Raw genomic sequence first — 20,211 nt, 5'->3', positions numbered from 1 at the left:
TATGTGTTTATTCTTAGAGGAAGTACTGTGGCTTGAACCCAGAACCTCATGCGTGCTACGCATGCGCTCTACTACCTGAGCTGTACTCTCCTCCTGATTAGATTCTTTTTATAACTTCTGGGCATTGTAAGTCTGTAACGAAGGTGGTTGAACTATTTATATGTGCTGTCAGAAAATTTTGAGTCAAATTTTGTTCCAACAACAGCTCAAATTTGCCAGCTGTTTTTGTATGCTGTAAACTCCTTAAACATTTTCTGGGATAAATGAAAAATAAATTAATTAATTAATAAGTGAAGAAAACTGTGGTCTAAGTTTGGCCACTTCCCTTTTCCTCTATCCAAGTTTCTCTTGCTTTATTCACACAAACTCTTCTGAGTGAAAATTCCTTCATGAGTAATTCATATAGGACTTTGTTATTTCCAAATCTGGATTATTTATCTTTGGTCTTTTCACATAAGAATACCACAATCTCCTGTATTTTTTGGATATAGTAGTAAAATAGGTCCTGCAGAATTTTCTTCAAATCTCTATAATTTGAGCTCTCTAATACAGCAAGTAATGAGTGTGATTCTCAAAGTTCAGACTTCTAAATATGCACACACTGTTAAGATCTGCAAAAGTGTTTTCTAGCACGTCACTGTTTTGTCTCAAATTGTTCCTGGGATCAATGATAAAGCCCATAATTTTGTAGTAAATCATAGGTGGCAGTTAGTGGTTCAAACGATTTTAAATAAACTTTAGATCATAATTCCCTCCTTCTCCAACAAGTTGGAGTCATAGGAACCATCCTCTTTGGGAATCATCTGCACATTATATACCTAGATATTACAGGCTATGACCTTCTTAAAAGTCCTACTTCCTACAGCTCCTGACTCTGTCTAATCGCTATGTGTGATGGTAGTTGAAAGTAGAAGAAAAAGAGAGAGAATGAGAGAGAGAAGAAGCGTATGATGGACTTCTCATTCACTTCTTAATTTATTTTAATTCATCTAAGTGAACAATGCCGGCACCTAAGGAAATGGTCAGAAGAAATTCCAGCTTAGTGACTGAATTTGTTCTCTTGGGATTAATGGATCGTCCAGATCTTCAGCCCATTCTTTTTGTGCTGTTCCTGGTGATCTACTTGATCACTGTTGGGGGGAACCTTGGGATGCTGGTCCTGATCAGGATAGATTCTCGCCTCCACACCCCTATGTACTTGTTTCTTGACAGTCTGTCCTGCTCGGATTTGTGCTGTTTCACTAATGTGACTCTCAAGATGTTGATGAACTTCTTATTAGAGAAAAAAACCATTTCCTATACTGCTTGTTAAGTCCGGTGCTATTTTTTCATTGCCATGGTTATTACTGAGTATTACATGTTAGCTGTAATGGCTTATGATAGGTACATGGCCATCTGTAACCTTTGCTTTATAGCAGCAAGATGTCCAAAGGGGTCTGTATTTGCCTGATTGCTGGTCCATATGTCTATGGGTTCCTTAGTGGACTGATGGAGACCATGTGGACACATCGCTTGACCTTCTGTGGCTCCAATATCATTAATCATTTTTATTGTACTGACCCACCCCTTATCTGGCTCTCCTGTTCTGACACGTTCATTAAGGAGACCTCCATGTTTGTGGTGGCAGGATCTAAGCTCTCCAAATCCCTTCTCATAATCCTCATCTCCTACATCTTCATTCTTATTGCCATCCTGAATATGTGTTCTGCTGAAGGTAAGCACAAAGCTTTTTCCACCTGTGGGTCCCATCTGGTGGCAGTGACTGTGTTGTATGGGACCCTGTTCTGCATGTATGTTAGACCTCCCACGGGCAAGTCAGCCCAAGCAGTCCAAGATCATTGCTGTTTTCTACACTTTTGTAAGCCCTATGTTGAACCCCATCATTTATAGTCTGAGGAACAAGGATGTGAAACAAGCTTTCCAGAAATTGATCAGAAGAAATATACTTTTGAAGTAAAATTACAGTGCATCTTTCTTTAAATATTAAATAAAAGATATTTATGAGAACTGGATACAACTTTAACTGCATTTACAGAAAAGCCAATTTTAAATCCATGATGAAAATCTATATTCTAGCAACAAAACAGTAAAGACATAGGTATAGAAGACTTACAGTTTTACACGTGATGTGTGAGTGCATTGTGTGTAAAAGACTGGGCATTAAACGTGTCAATATGGGGGATCACTTCTCTTTCTTTACATACTTTGGTATTTATAACTTTATAGGTTAATTTTACATTATAAAATTTATACATTCTCATAGTAAAACATTCAATCTCTAGAAGAATATACGGTGAAAGAGTAAAATATTTCCTTTTCTCTGCCTTACCCTGATCTTCTATTGTCACGTCTCAAAATTACTATTAAGAACTCCTTATATTTCCAGAAAGTTTCTGTATATCCACAAACCAATGTATGGTATGGCCATATACATATACCTATATACACAAAATTGTTAATACACATGTTGACTATCATGAGCTAACTTTTAGTGGTTTTAATTCTGTATCATTTACTATGTAGAGGCTTTGATTTAATGGTTTAGAGGATGTGGCCACAGCTGCTGTTGACCTGCCATCACCTCTGGGAGACAGAACTTAGGATAACACCCTCGTGTCCATGACTGACATCCATTTATTTCCCTCTACCTGTGACAGTAATTTTCAATAAGACGTGTTCCTCTTTAAGTCCTAACAGGAAACAAGAATCTTCAAATAATTTATTTTTCAGATATTAACTCCTGAAGCAGGCAGAGAATGGCAGGTACAATGATTTAGGTCTTGCCTCAGAAGGAATTTTGGCTTCTGTAGAGTTTATCAATAACATTCCAGTCTCCTAAAGCCTAAGCTTTTCATGCCTTCTTTCATCCCTGCCTTTTAAACTATTTTCCAGGATGTGATGGATATTTTCTATTTATCCCATAGTTCAGATTTTACCCACAATTGTTTTTTGTCACAACTAGTTATCATGAATCCAATTTTAGAATTAATTATTACTTATCTAGAAGTATTTTAATGCTAAAGGATGCACATACAAGTTGATTTTTTTAAAATGTTAACATTTCAGGTGACTTTGAATCTACATAGCATAGGCAAAGTTGATGAATGTTTGCCAATTACCTATAATGAGTCAAGTCCTGCTCCAAGTGCCAAGGACACTTCAAGGAGCACTAGGATTGTATAGTTTTATGAAACTGCAAAGATAAAAATCAATACAATTTGCTAAGTGCTAGAGTATAAGAAAATGAAAGGGCTGATGCTCTAGAGGAATCAATTCATTTTGAGTAAATTAAAGATCATCTTATGAATGTACAAGGCAAGAATTTGCTCATCTTTTGTGCACCTGCTCCAACATATGCATATCTCCCAGCACAATGTTATGCCAGACCAGGCAGGATCTGACCCAAACAAGTGTCAGATGTTACACTCAAAGGAAAAGGAAAGGACACAGAACTGTAATGTCTCCCAACTGACATATTTTTCTCAGTTGTATTTCAAAGCATCCTTTCTCTCTTACAGCTTATTTTTGCTCAGCACTTCTTGCAGAGTAACATTCTCATATTCGTTGATTCTATATTATCCCATATGATTATTTCCACCTTTCTACTGCTAGAGCTTGTTATTTAAATAAATTTATTTTGAAAGTCAGGTTGTCTTCAAATTCTGTTCAAACACAAATAGGTAGCTATTCTTGTAACTTTTAACATTCAATTAATAGTTTGTCAGATTCTGCTTAAAGAAATATCTGGAGATATATTGCTTTTAAGCACACACTCATATAAAGTTGTGTAAAATTATTTCAAATGTTAACTCAAGGTCCATGTATCTATCTTTACCACCTAGCTTGGCTTGACACCAAATAAAGGTTCCCTAATGATTGTAGTGTTAAAAAAACATAAATGAATGTCCATTTTGAAAGTAAACAAAGTGCCTCCATTTTTACATATATAAGAAAACTTTTTTTGAATGGACCAATAAGTGACTCGAAGCATATTAGTTACAAGCCAGCAGTACTGCTCAGAAATACAAGTGCCCCATGTCACTGGTACTTATGACCGACACTAGCAACATGAAGCCCGTGTTTTTGCACACACGCACACAAGTCTCAGGTAAAAGAGGTTTTTCACTAAGTACTTTCATGAATTGAGTGGCTGGCATTAGACAGTCTGTTTTTCAGTTCCTACTATGCTGTGCTGGCCATAGAATACACATATGCTCATGAAGTACCTTTTCTATTAATGAATTATTTCAGTAGACCCTGGGTTTATACCCCAAAATTAGAAAATTGCCTTATTAATGATAAAGTATTTCATGAAGAATGTTAAAACCATCTCTTACATACTTGCTCTTCTCTTTTTAAAGGTAAATCTTTTGGATTCTGCATTTATTGAACAAATTAAGCAATGTGATAATGGAAGAATTTAAAAACAGAATATTTACTAAACTTTTCTAAGGAACAATAGTTATGATATGATTGTTTATATTTTTCTTTCCACCTATCTGAAAGATCATGACTCTAGTTGGTAGTTTTTCTAATGAAAACTGATCTATGTGTATTTAAAAAATAATTGAATATTTCAGGGAATAGTAATGCTATAAGTCTAACATTTTTATTCATATATCATATATTTTATATTGAATAGTGGACATCTGAAGAATGTTTACATTTCACACTCACACATACATACATGAAGGAGAGAGAAAGAATTAATATTTCCCAAAGATCAAGCACTGTTTTAATATATGTTGTCTCACTTAACGTGGTCACCAATAGTATTATCTCAATATTATAGTTTCTCTTTTAAAAATGAGCCTACAGAGACTACGGGTTAATTATTAACCTAAAATCATGTAGCTTAGAAAGGAAGGCCAAATGTATCTGGTTTCAAAGGTTACTGATTATTTTTCTTATAATACCATCCTTTTTCACTGTATTTTTTGAAGGGGAAAAACTATGTCATGAAAAAAACTATCCTTTTCTGTCTTCCAAAAATGCTGTTGATCAGGTATTTGCTAGCTGCATGCACCCTGAATGATACAATACATTGTAAGAAAACCTCCTGTTTTATAATCTAATAGCAAATTTTGCTTGTTGAATAAAGTGAGCTTTATAATCAGATCCTGACTCCATCATTTATCAGCTAAATTAATAGTTAAAAGCGTGAACTCTGAAATCAGATTTCCTGAGGAGGTTAGTCAACCTCTCTCTGCCTCAGTTTTCTCCTCTATAATACATCTATATAGGGAAGCTGTGTGGAAGAAATGGTTTAATACCTAAAATACTTAGGACATTGAATGTTACTTAGTTTTCCTTCAGTAAAAGCTAACTCATTGCTATTATTAACTAAAAAATCACTTCACCTATTTGAGACTCATTTTCCTCTCACAGATTTCTGTATTTCTCCACTGTTACATTTAACATTTTTAAGATATAATACCCTTAAAAGTTTGGTTATTTAACTAAAAATCTGTGTTCCCCATGCAGTAGTAAATGCTGTAAGGTCAGATGTAATGCTTGAAAGCAATTATTTCTCTATTGCTTAGTCTTGTACAATAGTCTGTGCTCCCTAAAAAATAGAGAGATGATAGATAGCTAGATAGAAGTATGGACAATTTTTACAAAGTGGAGATTGTGATATGACTTACAAAGTGATGGGAACTAGAAAACTTGAAACACACTGATGGAATCTTAAAAGTGTATAGTTTATTCATGCATAATAAATCTATTTTTATTTCTTTAAACAGAAGGATTCATCTGGAAGTGTTCAGAATAAGTCAGACAAGAGTGAAGTTTAATTTCCTGTGGTTGACCAGTTGTCCAATTTTGCAGCTTGTTGTCTTTGTCTTGTTTCTGTTTATTTGTAGTATCTTTATTGTGGAAATATTAAGCCTAACTCTGGGGCTCACACCCTCATGTTGTCTCTTTGCCAAGCTGCCAACCTCACACATTTTGGTTAACTTTTTATTTAAGAAGGTCATTTCCTTCTCCAACTTACCTGAACTGTATGACGTGATCACATTCCTGTTAACTCAGTATTTTGTTCCTGTTGCCCTCTGTGATAATGAAATCTACATAATTACCTGCAATTCATGCAGTTATAGCTTTGAATCCAAAACGTGGTGCATTGATATGGCCACCGTTGCCTGCGTAAGTGGTTCTGTATAGACTTGTTTACCGTCAGAGTTGTTATCTCCAGAGCTGGCAACGTGGAACATCATTATGGCGGCTTGCCACTTTGTAGCTACTCAGACCAAATAAAATTTTTATTTACCAGAGACCATATTGGAACTATAGTATATGCCTAGAAGTATACAGGAGCCTCAAATTAGCATTTTTAAAACATATTTTCAATACTTTAAATCTCTGTAAGCCAGAGAAACCTCTCTGCTTTTGAATCTTATAAACATGGCTAGGTAATGATGCCTCCTGGAAAGAATCAATAGCAAAATTAAAATACTATTTTTCTTATATGTTTGTGACTCTTCTTTAAAACTTAAAAATAAGTAGAAAAAGAACTGCAACATTTGAAAATATGAAGAAATCCAAAGTTGAATTACTACATAGATCTTTTTTTTTCCAGAAGCATAAAGAATGACTATATGAAAAATTTGAAAGGTTCATATTTGATCATGTTTTTATGTATGAAATATTATAAACATGATGTTTTTATTTGTCTTTCTTGATAGGAAGTGACTCCTTATTTAAATAACAGAATAAAATCTTATGAATTTTCAAAGAATGTTCAAGTGAGAGTCAAGAATAATAGCTATGTAATTGACTAACTGCAAATCTTTGGTTCTGAAGCCTTAATTCCTCAATTTATAAATCTTATCTGTCTTGCAGTCTACAAATAGATGTCCAATGGTAATTCAATTGTGGAATGAATTTTCCTGATTTTAGCAAATCAGAATGCATGTGAAGGTAGCCATTGATTTGGGAATTGCAATATATTTAAAATTTATATTATTTTGATGGCCTTGGATTGGGAGATCTATTAGAATAAAGTGGATTTTTTCCTGGAAGACTTACTCTATTTAATGAACTTAATGGCAGCCTGTTTCACCTGGGCAAGACTATATTGAGGACAAGTTTCCTCTTATTTCACACCTCAGTCAATAGAAATATCTTAATGTGCTTGTGGTCACATATTAATTTAACTCAGCTTAAAACAAAGTCATTAAAGTTTATCAAAAGCAAGACACTGTAGGTTTTAAGAATGATTAAATATATGCATACTGCCTATGAAAGTGATGTTTATTCATTAAAAAAACTCACAACTATTTTACCATGAGACTTGCTAGGGTAAGAGAAAGAGTTAATGTATTTTAAAAAATTGTTTTATGAGCACAGAGGAAGAAAAAAATAATTCTGGCTAAGGCTTGTAAGGTAGATCTTCCAGAGGAGATAACTATGGAGCTGGGCTTTGGAAGTTGTGTAGAATTTTAAAAGGTAGAGGTTGGGTTCAAAAGCATTTTCTAAAGAAAGAGGCAAATGATGGAAGGAGAATAGATTGGTTGTGCCTGGGACACCAATTACAGACCAAAAAATCCAGAAGAGGTGAGGCTCAATAGTAAACTGGATCACACGAGGAGTGAAGGGAGAGCTTTGTCAACATAGACTTAATTTGGTGTAGATAGGAACCATCAATACTCTCTCACCTGAGTAGCGCCATGAGGGGCATATAACTTTTTCATTTTTCAACATCTTTTAACATGTTTAACATGAGAGACAAGAATTCTGTGAAGAGCAATGCTTTCTTTTAACCGAGGTAGACAGTGACTGCATAAATGGCCACCATTGTTAATCAAACAAATAACAGTCTCCTTTGCAGACCATTTTTAGTTCTCTCCAAAATGTCTAACTTTTTCCTTCCATCGAGGGATTGATATTAGAAAAAATAATAAATTATTCACTTATCTATTTGTTCTTACTTCTTTATTGCTATTTTAGCACCCAATTTCTTTACAGATTTAGTGTTGTGCAGTTTCTGATTATCAAGGTCCTGAAGTGTATGGTCATGAATCACCCTTGTCTCCCAAACTGCTGAGCAGGAGCTGAGTTCCACTAACTTCTCAGGGGAAAAAAAAAAGAAAAGCTATCTTCAAGGAACTGTTAATTGGCAGAATTGGTTCCTTCATCCTGACTTTTTTTTCCAAAATGCCATTGGGAAAAGGAATCAACCTTATAAATACAAGCAACCATTTCCTTCATTTGTAATTTTTGAAGGCCCATTGTTTTCCTTACATCTTTATAAGGAGGGCTGTCCATTTTGTGTGTGTTAGGAACTAGCTTAACTAGTGTATTTATACAATTTCTTATTTGCTAGGAATAAATGCATGGTTAGAGGTAGTTAAAAAACTACATAGAAAGGTTAGAGTTAATTATATGGGAAGTGCTAATGCTCATACTTTGAGAATTTTTATTTCTTCTAAATACTAAACAAAGGAAAGGTAGAAACTAAAAATTCCATGTGGCTTTTTTTGCCTCACACATGGTCAGATATTTACACACATTCTACCTTTTCAAATCCTCAAAGAAAACCCCTGGGACAACATTTCCAAGAACACTGAGACTTACAGAGGTAAGTTGTCTGCACAATTACAGAGCTTATGTGCAGCACAGTTGTGATTTTTCAGATGAAATCTTGCCAGTTCCAAGATTTATGTGTTGATTTTATGAGGTGAATATCAGTATTAAGGTGATCAGAAATATTTCACTACAAAATATATATTTTTTAAATTTTGGAAAACACCAAGATACATTGGGAGACCATTTGTAAAGAAGGCAAGATTGAAGAATAGGATATAAACACACAAGAGGTTAAGATGTGATGGCTCAGTGTCCTCTGCTGGGAGATGAGAAACAGATAGCGAGATATTCTGCAGGGAAAACCAAGCACACACACTGGAGCAAGAGGTGAACTGCTTAGAATAATATGAAGAGGAAATAGGCAGTCCTTGAGGTGGTTCCAGGGAATAAGAGAGAGAGATAAGAAATAGGAGGGAGGAAAAATAAGAGAAACTGGTGATGTGTTATGAAGCTGGGGATTAAATACGGGATCAAATACTATAAAGCAGCCAGGGGAAAAATCCCATGTTAGGGTGCAGAGGGGAATTTAGAGAATAAACGTCTAATGTTTAAATTTTATTTTTTTATTCTTTTTGTAACAAGTATTATCTTTCACCTGTGTTCCATAGAACTGCAGTGTGTGTGTGTGTGTGTGTGTGTGTGTACATTTTGGATGTCTAAATGGCATGGAATGGATAGAAAAGAGGTTGAAGGCAATTTTGAAAGATCTCAAGAGGCTAGCTTCTGGGCTACCTAAGCATTGTCATCACAGCTTTTAAGTGAGTTGTAGCATGGTCCTTGAGTGTAAACTCTGAGGGATTAATTAAATTTTAACTAACAATTATCACTTGATGTAGATTTAGCTTGTATAGCAGTCAGACTTGTGGGAGTCTTGAGCACTGATTGCATTAGTTGGGTAATAGTTTCAATTCCTACTAGAGTGAAAGAAAATAACTTAAACAAGTTAGAAGTTCAATTCTCATTTACATGAAATTCTGAAGTTCAGACCTGCCATGATTTTAGGAGTTTCATTCTGCTTTTTCCACCATCCCATCCGGATGATCCGGGATGGCTTAGCACTCCACCCCTATTGCAGCCAGTGGTAGGCAGACAAGGGGAAGAGGAGGGCAAACCTGCATTACAAAGGGACAGATACAAATTGCACATTTCTCTTTAGTTACCTTCTCTTGTCTGGGACCTACTGTTGGGTGGTAGCAAATCTAGTTTGAGAATAACCAAAGAAAAGGGAAGTTGTTGTGGTTGTCTGCTTTGTTTACTTTGGTTTTGCTTTGTTTCTTAACTGCTGCCCCATAAAAACCAACTCTGGATCCAAGGATCGAAACTCATACAGGTATGGGGGAGGTACTGCTTCTAGTTTAGACTCTGCTCAAATCCCAGCCTGTGGGTCTGTCCTGTCACATGACCCTTCAATCTGTTCTCACAGTGAAAGCAACATGCTGGACTAAGGAATTTCTATGGTCTAATTCAGGTCCTGCAACTGAAAAAGTAACTTTGTCAAAGTTTATTGAATTAACTAGAAAAATGTTAAAAAGACTTTTGAAAGTTTTCCTGTATATTATATTGGTTCCCATTCATGATAAAAGGTTTGCAACTGTTCAGCTTTTCAAAGATTTATCTTTTCTTTTATTTTTTCCCCCAATTAGCACCTAGTCATTGTAAAATAGGAATACGGAGATTTCACATCTTACAGAGGTGAATTAAGGTATATATTTTAATTTATTACTTAGTGCCTTATTACAAACAAAATAAACGATTTTAACTGCCATGTCCTGGAAGAAATAATTGTTATCAGAGAAAGAACTTTTGGTATAATATTCTTGACTGCTAATTAAGTTATCTGGTAAATTCAATTAGATAAGTGGTGACTGTCCATTTGTTTATTGGCACTGAGTGGTAAATCTGGGATGAGAAATTTGATGTAAGCTTAAGTAAAATATGGAGAACAGACAGAGTAGAAGTGGAAATGAGTAAGAAATGTAGTGACAAAAACCAAAAAGATAAATAGACAAAGAGAAATAACAGAAAAATTAACAAAGAAAAACAATTGAAGTAGTTGAATGACAGACACCCAGCATCAGTTTGAGCTTATTTGCTAGTGTTTAATTAGATCTAGTTTTAATCAAACCACTATGTCTGGGGTCTCTTAGGACAAAGACAAGTCATAGAAAATGAAAGCAAAAAATTCAGAGAAAAAAAAATAATGTTCTAAGATTCTGTGATATTTTTTGCCACTTAAAAAAATCCTATGTTGATCCAAAGTTCTCATTTTCCATTGAAGAAAATTATGAGAAGAAACTTCACTTCAGTGACAGTTCATTCTTTTGGGACTGACCAGTCACCTGGAATTGCAGATTCTCTTCTTTGTGCTGTTTTTGGCCATTTACGTGACCACGGTGGCAGGGAATCTTGGCATGATTGTCCTCATCCAGGTCCACGCATGGCTGCACATGCCCATGTACTTTTTCCTGAGCCACTTGTCCTTCGTGGATCTGTGCTTCTCTTCCAATGTGACTCCAAAGATGCTGGAGATTTTCTTATCAGAGAGGAAAACCATCTCCTATTCTGCTTGTCTGGTGCAGTGTTACTTCTTTATTGCCCTGGTCCATGTGGAGACCTACATCCTGGCTGTGATGGCCTTAGATCGGTACATGGCCATCTGCAACCCTCTGCTTTATGGCAGCAAAATGTCCAGGAGCGTGTGTGCCTCCCTCATCACAGTGCCTTATGTGTATGGGGCACTCACTGGTCTGATGGAGACCATGTGGACCTACAGCCTCGTCTTCTGTGGCCCCAATGAAATTAATCACTTCTACTGTGCTGACCCTCCACTGATTAAGCTGGCTTGTTCTGACACCTACAACAAAGAAACATCAGTGTTTGCTGTGGCTGGATGTAACCTTTCCTTTTCTCTCCTCATCATCCTGGTTTCCTACCTTTATATTTTTCCTGCTATCCTGAGGATTCATTCCTCAGAAGGAAGGTGCAAAGCTTTCTCTACCTGTGGCTCTCACCTGACAGCTGTCACCATATTCTATGCAGCTCTTTTCTTCATGTACCTCAGACCACCCTCGAAGGAATCCGTGGCACAGGGGAAAATGGTGGCCGTGTTTTATACCACTGTGATCCCCATGCTGAATCCCGTGATCTACAGTCTGAGGAACAAGGATGTGAAAGAGGCTCTGATCAGAGAACTGTTCACGGGAAACTGCTTTCTAAATAAATTTGGGCGCTAATTTTAGTTAAACGCTTTTATTTTATATGTCTTACGACCTTCTCTTAGATCTTAATACAAACATAATTTGTCCAAATCCATATCCTTTTCTTGAAAGGCTGGGGGAAATTTCCATAGAGAAAATTTAACTAAAAGGAATCTGAGTATTAATGTCAACTGTTAAGAATTTTGAATTCTCCAGGAAAACTTTGCTTGTTGAGACCCAAAAGTAAAGACCTGTACATTGATGGATCATTGCCAGTAAGAAATTCAATTTACCCTCTGGGAAAAAAATATTAAAGCTAGAATTGTATTTTATCTTTGGAAGGTTTAATCATACAGTTTTAGCTGTCTCTTAATGGGGATTATTCACTTTAACATGTAGCCAATAACTTAAAAAAAAAACACTTTTGTACAACTTTACTAAATAAACGTGCCTTCCTTACAGCTGAAAACCAGCATTGCACTTGAAATTTCAGGGTGGGGAAAATTTCCCCCCTACCTCATTTGAGTTCTTTTGACTAGTCTAATAATTAAATGGACACAAGAAAGATAAATATAATGAAACAATTTAATTCATATGCAAAGTGTTGTCATTAAAAAAAGAGACACTCAAAGTGACCAAAGCAAGCTGTTTACATACCATTTTTAGACAAGACACCATTATTTGTGAAGATTTAACAAGACCAAGGCACTTGTGCTGGGGTACTGAAGTAATGAAGAAGTCACGAGGTTTGTTAGACAGCTTTCTGAGGCCTGGATTCCCTTACTGTGTTGACAAAGATGCTCTCTATCCTCCTGCTATGGAGGATACCTTTATGTGGGAGATTTATTTCTCACATTTGAGGAAAAGAGGAGGGTCAGAGTTTTTTTTAAATAAATTTTTTTTCACTACCTGTTTCTCAAGTAACTTCATTTCAAAGTAACCAGTATGCAACTGTGGTTCATCTTGGGGTGCCCTTCTCTGAGCCCCAGCAAACTCATCCAGTCTACAACACAAGTCTCATCTCATTTAACTCATCTGCAGCTTAATTCTTGGCCCTCCTTCCATTAAACTCAACTCTGGCCTGAAATACACCATAGCCTTTTTCCCCTGGGAAGCATGCTTATCTTGCCATGATATATTCCTGCCTATTCTCTTTGAACTCATGAAGAAAAACAAAGAAAAAATATTAATTGGTCAAATTGTATTTCTTATAAGTCTGAATGAAGAGATATACAGTTACTTGATAATGCATTGAACATGCGTCTAATACTAGTATATCAACCCATGAAGTGTGCAATATAGTTATAATAAAATGTCACCTCACATTTGCAGAGCACTTTGTAAATTCCATGGTCCTTTTCCTTACCCCCACTCTATTGCACAGAATATGAAGAGTAGATGATATTTATTTTCAATGGGAACCATGTGAACAGAAAATATTTTTCCTATAAAGACAAAAACCTTGCAGCTCAAATGTTAGACTGACCACAGAGAGTCAAATCCAGTACCAGCTCTTCCAGTCTTGTAGGTGTGGGTTTTCTGGGTGCTGATGCAAACAGATCCCTTGAAGGTGATTGGAGCTTTAAGGATAATCAGCTGCAGGGAAGATGAGAAGCCAGCGATGAGGTGCACACAAGGTGAGTGGTGAGAACAGAGACCCCTCATGGTGCTGGGGCTGTTGAAGGGCTCCCATCTCTGCACCAGCAGAGTCCACGAGAACAACAACAAAACCAAAGTAGTCTGTTTAGGCTTTGACTGATGGAGACATTAAAAATAATCCCATCTGAAAATTTAAAACAATAATTGAATTATTTTGTCAATTTGAGGTTTAGATTTACACTGCTTTCATGATCTGTCAGATCCTAAGCTCGAAAAAAAAAAATTGAAGGGCTCCTTGTTTAGGAAACACTGCATGGGACTGGCACAGACATACACAAATACATGTCAAAGGAGTGAACTCTCAGCCACTCAGACCACCAAGAATTTCCACAGAGAAACTCCTGTTCCTGCAAAGTTTCAGGAAAATAAGAAAAAACATAGGTGGATACTCTCAACTTCAGATATTTGCATTACTTGATGCAAATTATGGCAAAAATACACTTAGTAGTTGAAAGCAATAAAGGTTAAATTTAAAACTATGAGACTATAGATTGCAATGTACAACCAGAACTTCAGAGGAAACCGACAATTTAGAATTGAGGAAAAACTGGGTTTGTCAGGAAAACCAGCTTCCAAGAAGGAGAAAAAATAGGTGACTATACACACACACACGCACACACACACACATATAAATACAGACGACATAGAGCAATAATACCATATAATTTGTGGGTTCAAAAAGATATAACTGACTTCCTGGAAAACAATAGATTATCAAGCAGGAGGAAGTGATGGTAGCTAAGTTTTTTTTTCCTTTGACCTTTGTATTTTTAGGATAGTAAAAACATTGGGTATCTTTAGATTTATTAAGGTTAGTGTGGGTGTTAATCTACCAAATAGTATTAATGAAAGATTAAACATGGAATCTATCTAGCCAAAATTCGGGAGAAAGATGGTCAGTAGATAACACATTTATAGTGTCGACTATGTGCAGAATGATATTCAAAGCTCTTTACAGACTTTTTCCCAGATATTTACAGATGTTTTGTCAATAGTCATCAGAACAACTGAGACATGTGATGTTACTGTCTCAATATTAAACTCAGAAAACCTGAAACAGAGTCATTAAATGACTTGCCACAGATTATACAGGAAGTAACAGGTGGAGCTGGAAATTATGATGTGATCGAGCTCTAATTTATGGTAGTATGTTATAATACTACTGAATCAGTCCATAAGAGTGCAGGACAAAAAGCACAGCAAATTATGAACAGTTCTCAATAAAACACATTTAAAGAACCAAGTCACATGTCACGATGTGCTCAACTTCACTCGTGATCAGGAAAATGCAAATTATAACTACAAGCTATCTGTACCTACACATACCACCCAGCATAGGGAAAAAAAAGATAAAAAAAAAACCCTCCAATATTAAGAATTGGAGAGACTGTGTAGCAACCGGACTACTTACATAGTGCTGGTCAGAAAGTAATTGATAGAACCAGTTTGTAAAACTTTTTGCAGTTTGTAAAACTCAATATCAGCTTGAGCACAATATATGCATATCCTGCAAACCAGCAACTCTACCCAGAGTTCTACCAGGCAGAAATGCATGAATGTGGACATACAGAGATATTTGCAAAAATATATTTTGTAATAGCTGCATCTGGGTGCATTCTAAATAGTTCTCAAAAATAAGAAGAATATATAAATTAAGTACAGTCATACAATGGATACTATACAGCAGTGGTAATAAAAGAGCTACTGCTGTGCTCACTACCTTCAGCAGCTTGAGTGGAAATCATGCTGTAGACTGAATATTTGTGTCCCGCCAACATTCACATGCTACAACCTAACCCCCAGTGTGGCGGTGCTAGATGCTGGGGACTTGGCTGGTGATTACATCAAAGGCATAGCCCTCAGGAATGGGATTAGTTATTTAGTTATTAGAGTATGCTAGCTAGTCATTCATGTATTTACGTATACTTGTTGATTATTTTCTATCAGGTGCTGTTATTGTCATGGGGAATAATCAATCTCTCCTACCTGTCACATTCCATGTGTTTTTCTTCAGGAAATTAATCATCTACAGCTATTACTATTTATTTACATATCATAGGCATCCATTCAAAGTGCAAACTCCTCCACAGGGAGGATGTTATTTTCATATTTGTATTCTAAAAATTAAAAAGCATTGAACTTTGTGTTAAGTATATTTTTGCTGACAACTTTTAATTCTCAGGTGACTCATTTCTCTGACCTTAGAGCAACACTTTCAGTGTGTTCCCACTTTTAATATGTTCATTATTCTTGTCTTAATAGTTGGTTATCTGGGGGAAGATAATAGCTCAGTGGTAGAGCAGGTGCTTAGCATGCACGGGGTCCTGGTTTCAGTTCCCAGTACTTCCATTAAAACAAACAAACAAACAAAATTACCTCCCCATCCCCAAAATATATATAAACAAAAAAAAATTTTTAAAAACAAAAAACAAACAAAAAATAGTTGGTTATCCAATATATACATAGATACCTCTGTCCTCTCTCAGTTTTGAACTCTTCTTCACCATGACCACCAACACATTGCCACCACCACTGTCATCACCATCAACCACAATAACAAATATAATCTCTTGTTGGGTTCCAGAAAATGAGCTGGACTTGGTGGAAGACATAATGCATCAGTAGATGACTGAACTGGGAAATATGAAATGAAGGTTTGATGAAAAACTCACTTTGTCTTTGTGGGATTCCGTTCGTCAGTGTTCAGAATGAACTTTACCTGTGTTATCATCAATGTCTTTTCTAACCTATGTATCTATATGTATATATGAAAGCATGTAGACAGAATTCCAAGCATTTCCAAATTTAGATTATGATATTTCTTTGACATATAACTTATCTAGATTTTTTTTTAAATTTCCCTAAGTAATGAGATACTTAAATTTTTAATTTTGTCCTCAGTCCCCAGCTTACTGGCATAGTGTGATTGCAAACACAACCTGAATGCAGATCATTTGTTGAAAAGCTTTTAGACTTGCTGTATGGCATATGTATTGATGTCTAATTATGGAAACACTACTGAGATACCATAACTAAAATCTTTTGCCTATTTTTACAATATTTATCCTGGTACAGTTTTTTTTCCCCTTTAAAGGAGGTACTGGGGTTTGAACCCAGGATAAGGTCTACCACTGAACTATACCCCTCACTTCCAGCATGGCACAATTTTTAACCACAGTTTCAGTGATTTAAAAAAATATTTTATATCTCTCCTTAGATAATCAACCAATGCCTCACATATGACAAAGACATGTTCAGAAGAAACCAAACTGAAGTGACAGAATTTATTCTCTTGGGTCTGGCAAGCTGTTGCAGGTTGCTTTCTTTGTATTGTTCCTTGCAGTTTACATAGTCATTGTGATAGGAAACTTGGACATGATTGTCTTAATCAGAACTGATGCTCGACTTCACATGCCCATGTTCTTTTTCCTCTCAAGTTTGTCTGTTCTAGATCTGTGTTTCTCCACAAATGTCACTCCCAAAATGTCAGAGAATTTCTTATCAGAGAGGTAGACTATCTCATATGCAGGCTGTCTGGTGTAGTGCTATATCGTCATGGCTGTGGTCCTTACAGAGCACTACATGCTGGCCATCATGGTGTACAACTGCTATGTGGCCATCTGCAATCCTCTGCCCTACAGAAACCCAAGAAACAAGAAAGAGTTAGAATCAGGTTACTTGGCTGGTCTGAAAAACCTCAAATATTAGATCCAGAAACATACGTTTTTGGGGTCACAGGCTGAATTACTATGGGGTGAGAGAAGGAGTGCCCAGTGGAGGAATGTGTCCAGTAGTCCAAGTACTAGGCAACCCTGTGGTGTTTCCCTTCAAATCTCGACCTGTTTCATAAAAGATGCAAGAACACACTAAGCAGCAGTTCATGTATAATGATTATCACTGTCTTCTTAAGTTAATGTTAGTAAAATCTAAGCATTAGTTCAACAAGTGAGTCTTTTGCTTAAAAACAATTTTGCCAATAGAAACTCAATTTATCAATACTGTGATTGTTATGATCATGAGGAAATAGAATGTGGTCATCAGGGTTTGTGAGCATTTATTAAAAATGTGTTGACTGACAGGTGGTCCAAATGGTCTTGCTTCTCAATTATTATTGTTAAAAAGCTTATTCAGTTAATATTAGCTAATATTATGTAATTATATATTATATACATAGGAGGCAGGGAAAAGGGGACTCAGAAATAAATAATAAATGTGAAAGCTGAGTTTTTAACATCTATAATAGTAACTTATCTTTGGAGAAAGGGGAGAGACAAAAAGTAAGCTTGAAGTTTTCAGGCTGTTTGCCTGAGAAACAGAGACATCTATGACCTTAATCCAATTTCTTTGTGTTAGATTTGGGAATAGAGGGGAGACATCACACTTATTCCATTAGATTTTTAGAATTCAAGTACAAGGGTGGCCTGTGTTCTTTTTTCTCATTGAACCACAAGCAACAAATCCCCCAAACAATGATTGTCGTACGTGTCTGGCTGGAGAGGGAGGGTCTCAGTCTCCCAAGGGCTTCTGTGCTCCAGCAGAGTATGGTAGCTCCAAAGTGTTTCCTGTTTCTCAAAGGAACAAAAAACACATAAAGTTAAAAAATTAAGAGGTTGCAGAGTTCCTAATATGGAGAAAGCATCCAGTAAGAATGGCAGTATTAAACTAGAATATGAGGTCCATGAGAGCAGGTAATATTATTATTTTTTTCCCTGGATTTCAGGCACATAGTAAATAGATAAATAAACAAATAAACAAATAAATGCATGTCACTGTCTAAAGACAATGACACCAAGGTTAAGAATGCTGTGTTTTCCAATGCTTTGGGGGTAGACTTTCTTCCACTTTGGAAAATGGAGCCTTAAAATATGAATTAAGCTCAATTAGAGGAATAAAGCTGCACAGCTTACAATTTAGAGACTGTGGGCTAAAAATTATACCCATGGCATTTGCAATTATAAGTCAGTAAAAATTAAAATTATATTCCTCAAGTACATTAATTTATTTTCTCTTCAAAATGGGTAGAAACTATAGACATGAGAAGGATAGCTATTGTAGATCATCTTCTATCAATTAAAATAATTTATTAAGACGAGATCGGACGCATTCAGGGTGGTATGGGGAATTTTTTTACAGTGTTAAGAAATAGAACAAAATACAAACAACAGCAATAAAAAACGGTCACCCCTAATGCAAGAATTAAGTTGGATTTTAGAGAAGTTCATTAATTCTTTCAGACAAGGGGAAGCTCATCTGAGGCTCATTACATGTGTATATGACATCCTTTTTTATTCTCTCATTGCTTACAATTCTTTCTTACTGAAAAATGGGAGGAATGTTCTTCATTAATACAAAGAATTGTGCTAAGTACAGATTATTTGAAATATATGTTGTGGCTGATGCAATATCGACATGTTTATCATCACATGGGAAACTAAGAACCACTCCCACCCACAAATGCAGCACAGTCATCAGGATACAGAGAAAACACTGTAAAAAAAAGAGGACAAAAAGCAAAACCTCAAGTCCTTTTAGCCTTTTAATTAATTAACTAATTTAAATATCTCTAATTCTGCTGAGAGTTATTTTGCTCTTGAGTTTCATTTTCCATTACAGGTGATGCCATCTGTAGCATTTTAATTATCTCTGCAGCTTTCTGTCCATATTCTCCAGTGAGAAAGCCCCACAGTGGGAAATCCAGCTCTTACAAAGCCTTCTGAATCATGCGGTGGTGACACCACATGAGATGTTCCCAAGAACATTTTTTCTTCATGCACAGGTAGGTTCATGCACAGGTAGAGTCTGTGTATTTTCATAAAGTCAGTCCGGAGTGTGAGCCCCCTAGGTTGCCCTTGTAATTCTCCATAGGAAGAGCATGTTCTGGAAGGGTTGTTAGGAGGTGTAATTAGAAAGGCCCCACTGTGGCAGTGGTGGTCAGCTGTGGTTGGGGGCTCTGGTTTGATGCCCTTGTCCAAGAAATTCAGTCATTCAGTGGCAAAAGTGTACACCATACTACCTAACAAACAGAGTTCTCCCCATAAAGGGTCACTATGTGGCAATCAAACCTTTGTGTTTCTGTTTTCTATGCTAAAGACATTTTCTTTTCAGTGCAAGTGCACTCAGTCTCTCCCTCTCTGTCTTTCTGTCTCTGCTTCTCTCTCTTTCTCATATACAAACATAAAGTCATGAAATTAAACTTTTATATACAACTAGCATGTATAAGATACCAGTAACATGTGTTCAAACACAGTTCTTGATAAAGAAGCACACTGGACCTCAAAACATTCATAAATGATCCTGTGCTCCTTAGAATCCAGACCATCTTTTCCTCTTTCTACCTTCTACAGACAAGTGGTTGGGGTTTCACATGGGGGTAACCTGAGGAAACATCTTCTCCTTGCATGTGATATTAGCATTCTCTGCCCTGTTACAACTAGCTCCCTGAGGAAGCCTGTAAGACTCAGGCAGTTGTAAATCATGGGCCCAGCATTTCTTAGGGTGGCCAATTATCTTGGTTTGCCCAGGACTGAGGTGTTTCTCTCAGTGAAAACTTAACATTCCTAGACCAGGAAATTTCTGGCTAAATTGGGTGGCAGCTGTTTATGTCACATTTCTCCCACCACAGACTGAACTGGTAGCAGACATAGATGGATTTCATTACAGGGCCAACTGTTTGAATCTCATTCTGCTCCCCTGTGCAGATTTGTCATTCAGTGGCTACTAAAATTGAAGGCCTCCTTGGAGCTGAAGATTCGGCTCATGTAGGTTG

At 36.3% G+C, this 20,211-nt stretch overlaps 2 protein-coding genes across 2 annotated transcripts; both read left to right on the top strand.

The window, feature by feature from the left end:
• The first annotated feature begins 1,000 nt into the window (after window positions 1-1,000).
• Window positions 1,001-1,957, top strand: LOC105080997 (olfactory receptor 5M5). Its single transcript, XM_010970120.2, is given in 3 exon segments — window positions 1,001-1,397; window positions 1,400-1,824; window positions 1,826-1,957. Coding segments are annotated over 3 exon segments (954 nt in total).
• Window positions 1,958-10,873: 8,916 nt separating this feature from the next.
• LOC105081033 (olfactory receptor 5M8) lies at window positions 10,874-11,822 on the top strand. The gene is given in 2 exon segments (XM_010970151.3): window positions 10,874-10,899; window positions 10,901-11,822. Coding segments are annotated over 2 exon segments (948 nt in total).
• The last annotated feature ends 8,389 nt before the right edge of the window (window positions 11,823-20,211 follow it).

The sequence above is a fragment of the Camelus bactrianus genome, chromosome 23 (genome assembly GCF_048773025.1).
Source record: "Camelus bactrianus isolate YW-2024 breed Bactrian camel chromosome 23, ASM4877302v1, whole genome shotgun sequence".
Lineage (NCBI taxonomy): Eukaryota > Metazoa > Chordata > Mammalia > Artiodactyla > Camelidae > Camelus > Camelus bactrianus.
This window is presented reverse-complemented; position numbering and strand designations above follow the sequence as displayed.